The 7,453-nt window shown below is 41.3% G+C and overlaps 2 protein-coding genes across 2 annotated transcripts in view; both read right to left on the reverse strand.

Moving 5' to 3' along the window:
- The window catches only part of Adam32 (ADAM metallopeptidase domain 32), a 104,084-nt gene extending 101,610 nt beyond the window's left edge, over positions 1-2,474 (reverse strand). Inside the window, exon 1 of the mRNA XM_028768144.1 lies at positions 2,399-2,474. Within this exon, the coding sequence (XP_028623977.1) occupies positions 2,399-2,474 (76 nt within the window). The remainder of the gene's footprint in view (positions 1-2,398) is intronic.
- An 853-nt stretch (positions 2,475-3,327) lies between these two features.
- Positions 3,328-7,453, reverse strand: part of Adam9 (ADAM metallopeptidase domain 9) — a 65,947-nt gene continuing 61,821 nt past the window's right edge. The window contains exon 22 of the mRNA XM_028768172.1: positions 3,328-4,751. Coding sequence (XP_028624005.1) covers positions 4,658-4,751 — 94 coding nt within the window. The 3' untranslated portion in view covers positions 3,328-4,657. The remainder of the gene's footprint in view (positions 4,752-7,453) is intronic.

Below are 7,453 nucleotides of genomic sequence, written 5' to 3' on the forward strand. Positions count from 1 at the left end.
ATACACACTATACGAACATGCACCCATATACTACACATACATGCACAAATACACACGCACTACACACACATACACACTATTCATACATGCACCCACACACTACACATACACGCACATACTATACACATACACACACCATACATAGACACATATATAAAAAGTTTAAAAATAAAGCACATCTGATAAAAGATTATTACCTAAAAAAAAAACATACAAAGATTTTTAAAAATAGTGGCACACAACTCAAATTTTAAAATTGAGGAATAACCTGAAAAAGATGCCTCTCTAAAGAAACTAAAGAGAAAGTAAGCCTGTAAAAAGATTTCAGCAGCTGAGCTGAAGAGATGGCTCAACGACAAAGGTGAGGCTCAGAGCCAAATATCCAGATCTCAACAGCATATGCCGTTAGAAGATTGTAAATTAAAACAATGAGACACCACAATCTCCTCTTATCATTGTAGTGACACCAGGTAACTGACCAAAGTAGTGGGAAACTGTGTTCACATACAACCTGAGCAAGCATGTAGACAGTGGCCGTCTTCACCACTGTTAAAACTGGGAAGCTGCTGAGACAATTGTCAGCCACTAAATGGATAAACTATGCTTGACATGGACAGTGGAATGGACAGTGTTTTCAATGCTGTGAAGAGAGAAGCTATCAAGCCAGAAAGAGGCATCAAGGACTCTAAACTATATACGTCAAACAAAAAGAAACCTGTCTGCAAGGCCACATGGTGCGTGATCCCAATTATACAACCTTCTGGAAAAGGCAGACAGCAAAAGGCGGTCATTTAGGGATGGTGGGGAGGAGGGTGAGTGGGAGAGCACAAAGGATTCTCAGGTCAGTGAGAATACTCTGGGAGGTACTGTGCAGAACACAGAGGTTATGGAACCCAAGTGCGACCAGTCAGGAGTCTATCTCTGGAACAGAAGCATCTCTGTAACACTGTGAGCTGTTGCCCCTCATGGGAGGACAGAGAGCAGGGGCTACATACAAACACAGGTTTCTGCTCAGTTTTGCTATGAATCTGAAACTGCCTTGAAAAGTGAAGTTTGATGATTTTTCTTTAAAAAACCAAACAATGAGGAAATGGCTCAGAGGTTAAGAGCACTGGCTGTTCTTCCAGAGGACCTGGGTTCAGCCCCCAGCACCCACATGGTGACTCACTATTGCCTGTGACCCCAGCTCTAGAGAGTCTTCTCTGATTCGCCTTCTTCTGACCTCTAAGGGCACCAGGCCTACAAGTGAAACACAGACTTACAGGCAAGCAAAATACCCATACAAGTAAAATAAAGTTTAAATTTAAAAAAATCTTTTAAAAGCTATTAAGTTCTGTATTTACTACAGTTAACAAATTAAGAGATAATAGATTAAAATATTAAAATATGCATACATAAAATAATCAATATTGATATCCCATTGAATTTCATTAAGTTTGCTGGTATATGCATATCTATCTCTACAGATAGATAGATAGATAGATTTAATATACATATAAAAAGTCAAAGGAGTTGGGGTGAATAAATTAGAGGGAGGAAGAGAAGAGTTAGTGATACACTTTAATTAAAAATAAAAAGAAAGCTGGCTGGTGTGTTTTTAGATTCTATACTGCAGTTCTTCTTTTTCTGTTTGTCCAGTGTGCATGTAGCAAGCAGAGAGCTCGTAATTATCTGAAATGGCATCCAAAGCTCTCTTTCTTGTCCTTCAACTCGAGCATGCAGCACGAGACTGGAAGCAGTAGCTATACAACCTCATTGTCCCTTATTGAAGCACGTGTTCAGGAGATCGACAAAATGCAAAGTTACGTCAACTTTCTATTCTTCCCCCTGAAAAACGGTTCTTAGTTTTGAAGCGTGTTAACATATAAAGGATATGATGCTGTTTTAGATGTTGCTATACGTTATTCAATTTCTACTTCTAATAAACCAGGAAGAGAACACTCAGAACACCAACCGTGGTGCTATCCTGACTTCTTCACCTTTCAAAAGATGCATTCTACAGCTTCAACAGATGAGCAGACTTCAGAGCTAGAGAAAAGCACTGGACTGGCACCTGCTGGACCGCTGGACTCAGAACAGCTTGAACATCACAGCCTGTCAAGTTGCTGAGCCCTACTTGATTCCAAAACTCTAGCAAGATTCTGCCCCAGCTTCCACATGCACCTCTGCATTCTCTCTGAGCTTGAGGGTTTATGGCTTATCGTCTTTTCTTTCCTCTATCTTTGCACGTCAATTGTGTTGGAAGAATTAAGCTGGGGATATTTGAGTTTAAGTGGTTTCCAAAAGCTGTTGGGAGTGCTCTTTTGGGGTACACTTTTTTGAGCTTTATGATGTGCATGACAGACCTACAAGAAAAGTGCCCCCCAATCTCAGAGAACCCGCCTTGCGGAGCGCTCACCGGGTCCTGATGCCAGCAAGCTCCCCAGCTCGGCCAGCAGCAGCAGCAGCAGCGTGTGCAGCATGGCGCCCAGCATGGCGTCTCCTGGAGTACCTAGCAGTTGTAAAGCCGTTGCACCGGGCCGTGGGGCACGTGCCAGGGGCCACCGTGGGCCACGTCCTTGGAGCGCCCTAACCCCCTACCCCACCTCCATCCTCCGTCACCTACCCCAGCTCTCACAGAGCTTGGCCGCTTCGAAACCCGCATGCGCAGTGCTGGAAAGGCTGCGATGGCACGCAGGGGTCAAAAAAGTACACAACATACATGTGTACTCTTTCTAAGGCTAACCTGAGATTGCTTTTTAAGATGCGTGGAGAAATTTTTCTGGAAAGAGTAAACTGCTTTTCTTCCTTGGAGTCTACCTTTCCACGGGCACACTGCTCCTACGGACTCACCCCCAGGCTTCCTTCCAACCTGGTTAGTTCTCCATGACACTTCAGCTAAAACTCATGTGACTTCCTTTTTAGGAACTTACGGGGCTGGAGAGATGGCTCAGTGGTTAAGAGCACTGACTGCTCTTCCAAAGGTCCTGAGTTCAATTCCCAGCAACCACATGGTGGCTCACAACCACCTGTAATGAGATCTGATGCCTTCTTCTGGGGCATCTGAAGAGAATGACAGTGTACTCACATACATAAAATAAATAAGTAAATCTTAAAAACGAAACTTACCAGTGTGGTTAATTAATGTATGTAGCAATGGCAGGGGCTGGCTCACCTTAGTAAGGTAAGTACATACCCAAACTGTTCAAATAGAAAAAAATGAACGTTCTATCTTTTAATGTGTTTTCCTTAGGTGCAGCCAATGTGCACATTTGGCTGAAGCCTAACACTGAAATGAAGAAGAATCCAAATAGTTGTGTATTTAGAAAGTAACAGGATGCCCAAACAAGAATTTCAAGTATTTTATTTGTTGTAAATGTTTTTATTTTAATATGTATATATACACAAACAAAATATTATTTTAAAAAACTAATGAAATTCAGTTAATATACCTATTATTAAACTTCTTTATGAAAGATTATGAAAAAATTTAAATGTTTAAAATTTTAGTGTCAATATCATTCCTTCCAAAGTACAAATTCATTTTAATACAGCTGAGCGAGTAATCACAGAGACCAATATGAGGAAACCATTGCTTCCTTCCTTTCTCCAGCCTAATGTTTATGAAAATATTAGTCAAAAGAGACAGGATCCAGCATACCTTAGTAAATGTAAACATTCTAAATGACTTAATATCAAGCTTTGAAATTCAGATTTTAGAGTTAAAGTGCTCATGAATTCTCAAGTGGTTTTGTAACACCTCAACTGTTGGAAGGGATTCTCCCTGTTCCTGTTTGATCGACGCCTATCTGCTTAGGAAGCATAAACTCCTCGTACCATAGAGTGTGCACTTCAATGAAAACAACACTATTGCAATGCTTTACCAGGATGCAGAGAGAAAACTTAGAGTTAAATCAGCTTCTATCATAGCCATTATAGTTGAAAAGATATTTTTAAATGGAAGCCAATAACTGATTGTGTTAAGTCGATTTCTATCATAGTTATTATAGCTGAAAGATCATAAAACATGGAAGCCAATAACTGAGTATACACCATATCTCATACTTTCCAAGTATAACATGATCTGGCCAATAACTGAGTACACACCATATTTCACACTTTCCAAGTATATCATGATCTGGTAACTGTGGTGCTTGTATATTCTCCTTCAGGATATCTGCTTCTTTGTGTATTAAGAGACATAAGTCCGTATAAATGGCTGTTAATCCATGCAAGGTGAAAATGCAGACGTTATTGGCAATTAGTCGTCCTAAGTTAATACATGTTCAAATGTTCAACCAGAAACTATCAATGGTAACTGGGGTCCAAAAGTCAGGATTCTGTTTAAGCGCATAATGACAAATCCTACACTAATACAGGCAATTTGAGGATCATTACAGTAACATGTTCAAAATAACTTAATCCACATCAAGTGTATTAAATTCACAAATGGCCAAAGGAAACATTCAAATGATGGAAACGGCCATTTCAAACTCCCGGAGTGCCTGCATGTTCCTGTATTTCTCAATCCCCACTAGCTTCTGTGTTAACAAAGTTTGTTTTGTGGTGGTTTCTGTTCATGGTTGGAAGAGAAAGGCTTTTCAAGAAAACATCAGGAAAAAAAAAAAACAACACTTGCTCAGTTCCCTGAAGACATTTAAAAAATATGACTCTAATATCAGGTGAGGGAGCTGTATAAAGGAGGTGCGGGGGCCGGCCGAGCAGGAATCAAATTTCCCTGAGAAGATATTTTCGGTTGTGGTGGAGGTGGCCTGTGAGAGGAAAAAACAAGTTAGACTGTGTGGACTGAATGGAATATGGCTGGGTTCGTGACAAGCTCCACACAACCCCATCCTCAACCTCCCTGACCACGGGTAAGGGCACTTCCTACTCTATGCTCTGGAAGTACTGTCTATATGGTAGTCAGTGGCTCAAAGGACCCAGTTGTATCTGTGCATATGAAGACCAGAGGTCAAAGTCAGGGATCTTCTTCATGCTCTCACCGTTATTTGACTCTGACCCTCACTGATGGGCTAAGCAGGCTGGTGGTGAGCTTCAGAGCTCACTGTGCACTTCCCTAGTGCTGAGGTTGCAGGCACTGTATCCTGATGGACTTCTGAGCTTAGGTCCGTCCGGCTCACCTGGCAAGACGTTACCTCCCGAGATCTCTCCCCAGCCTCGGTCACTATCTTATACTCATGTCACTCCATAACGGATGGGGTAAGAAGGCTGCAGTTTTTATTTGCAAAAGAAATCCTACTGAAAAATCAAATTGTAAAAGACAAATAAGGACATTAAGTGGGTAGACTGCTTTTGTCATGCTGTGGAAATACATGGACAGCCACGCTGCAAGAGACAGCCACGCTGCAAGAGACAGCCCAGACGACTCTGAGAAGAAGACATAAAGTGAGGAAGAAGGCATGGCGAGAGAGCTCTAGGAGGAGTCGGAGAGGGAGGGAGTCTTGAAATATACTGTAGATGTCTGAAATTCTCTAAAAGTGAACAATTAAAATTAACTACATGCAGAAAAAATGACTACTGCAGGCTTTCTGTAGTTGACTTGAGACAAAGGCTTGGCTTCAATCATTAAATAGATTCCCCGCCAAGATCCATGACTTTACTAGCCATGGGTAGCTGGCTAGGTTTTCAGTATGGGCATGATTTCCCTTCTGTGAAGTGGGTCTGAAGCCCAAATGACATTTTACTAAACTAGTACAATCTGTAACTACAATCTGAATCTTTGTCCTTACACCTACAGACACTGTAGTCCTCACCCTTCACCAAAGAAAGATCTCCTTGCACCACACAGAGACCACTAGAGAAAGTCACATGATGAAATCTTGGAGAACAAGCACCACATGATGACCCAACTGATTCATTTACAACTCCTACGCTGAGGCTCAGGAATCACTAGAGGAGGGAGTGGACACTGTAAGAGTAAAAATTAAAAACAACTTGGCAAAGACCGCCGGACGGCTTGCTGAGCTTTCTGAGAATAGCCATAATAAAAATATCAAGCCCCTCTAGGGACGAGGTGACCAAAAATGTAGAAACAACCAAAGACATATCTTGACCAGTCTAAACATGCCCAAGTGAGTAATGGGCCACCTGGTGTTTATCCTAGAAGGTCTGAGGTTTTATGGTCAAAAATAGTGGGCCATCCAGCCTGTCAAAATGATTGCTTACGCAAAATTCTGATGTTTGAAATATCCAATCATATGTAACCGCGCCAGAATTTCCCACTTTTCCCTTCCCCCTTGTGCCTCCCCCTATAAAAGTTCTAAACTTCCTGGAGTCTTCATCGAAATTCTCTCCCCTGCGTGGGATGAGTTTCGATCCGAGGGTCCTCGTTAGTAAACTGCCTTTTGCCATTTGCATCAAGTCAGTCTCTCGTGTGTCTCCTTGGGTGTGCGCTGATTGGGACCTGAGTTGGGGGTCCTCTTCGTGGGTCCTTACAGACACAACAGAAGAGCCAAAGCCATGGTTCTCAACTTGTGGCTCACTATCCCTCAGGGTTTGAAACAATCTTTTCACAGGGTCCTAAGACCAGTCGAAGATACAGATATTTATATTATGATTCATAACAGGCAAAATAATAGTTATGAAGTAGCAACAAAAATAATTTTATGGGCGGGATCACCACAACATAAGGAATTGTATCAAAAGGTCACAGCATTGGGAATTAGAATTAGGAGTTTGTTGTGAGACTGTTGTTCTTACAAATGTTTGAAGCTACATCTATGAAGTCTGATCAACATGACTGTCTAAATATGACCTGAACAAGGATGACATCAATATATATGCTACATGAAAGGACAGGCTCACAAGGCCTCAATGTTAGATAAAGAACTATAGGCAACTAAACAATGCTCAAAATAGTCTTCTCCAGGGAAGAATACAGGAACTGGTTATCCAACACCAAATGGTAAGCCCAGAAAACATACCTACAAGTAACATTCTACAGAGTACATAGACTGTATTTATAAATCTAGGTATTGTAGACACGCACACACACACATGTAACAACAATTAAAGAGGCCATGAATTTGAAAAAAAGTGGGGAAAAGAGTACATAGGAGTATCTGAAAGGAGAAAAGGAAACAATTAAAATCTCAAAATTATAAAAATAATTTCAAAATCTAAAGTAAATGGGATATAGCTTGAAAGTAGAACAATTAATTAATATAGAAGCTCTGAGTTTTATCCTTAGTACCAAACAAAAAGAGGGAGGGAAGAAGGGAGGGAGAGAAAGAGAAAGCCAAAAAAAAGACCAAAGATGGAGTAGGGGCGGGGAGGAAGAGAGGATGGGGTAAAAATCTAAGATATATAATATTTTACTGGATGCAGCATGGAGTGGAGATGACAGAGCACTGTGACATCATGGAGATGACAGAGCACTGCGACATCATGGAGGTGACAGTGCACTGTGACATCATGGAGATGACAGTGCACTGTGACATCATGGTGATGACAG

Source organism: Grammomys surdaster, unplaced genomic scaffold, assembly GCF_004785775.1.
Source record: "Grammomys surdaster isolate TR1022 unplaced genomic scaffold, NIH_TR_1.0 185, whole genome shotgun sequence".
NCBI classification, from domain to species: Eukaryota; Metazoa; Chordata; class Mammalia; order Rodentia; family Muridae; genus Grammomys; species Grammomys surdaster.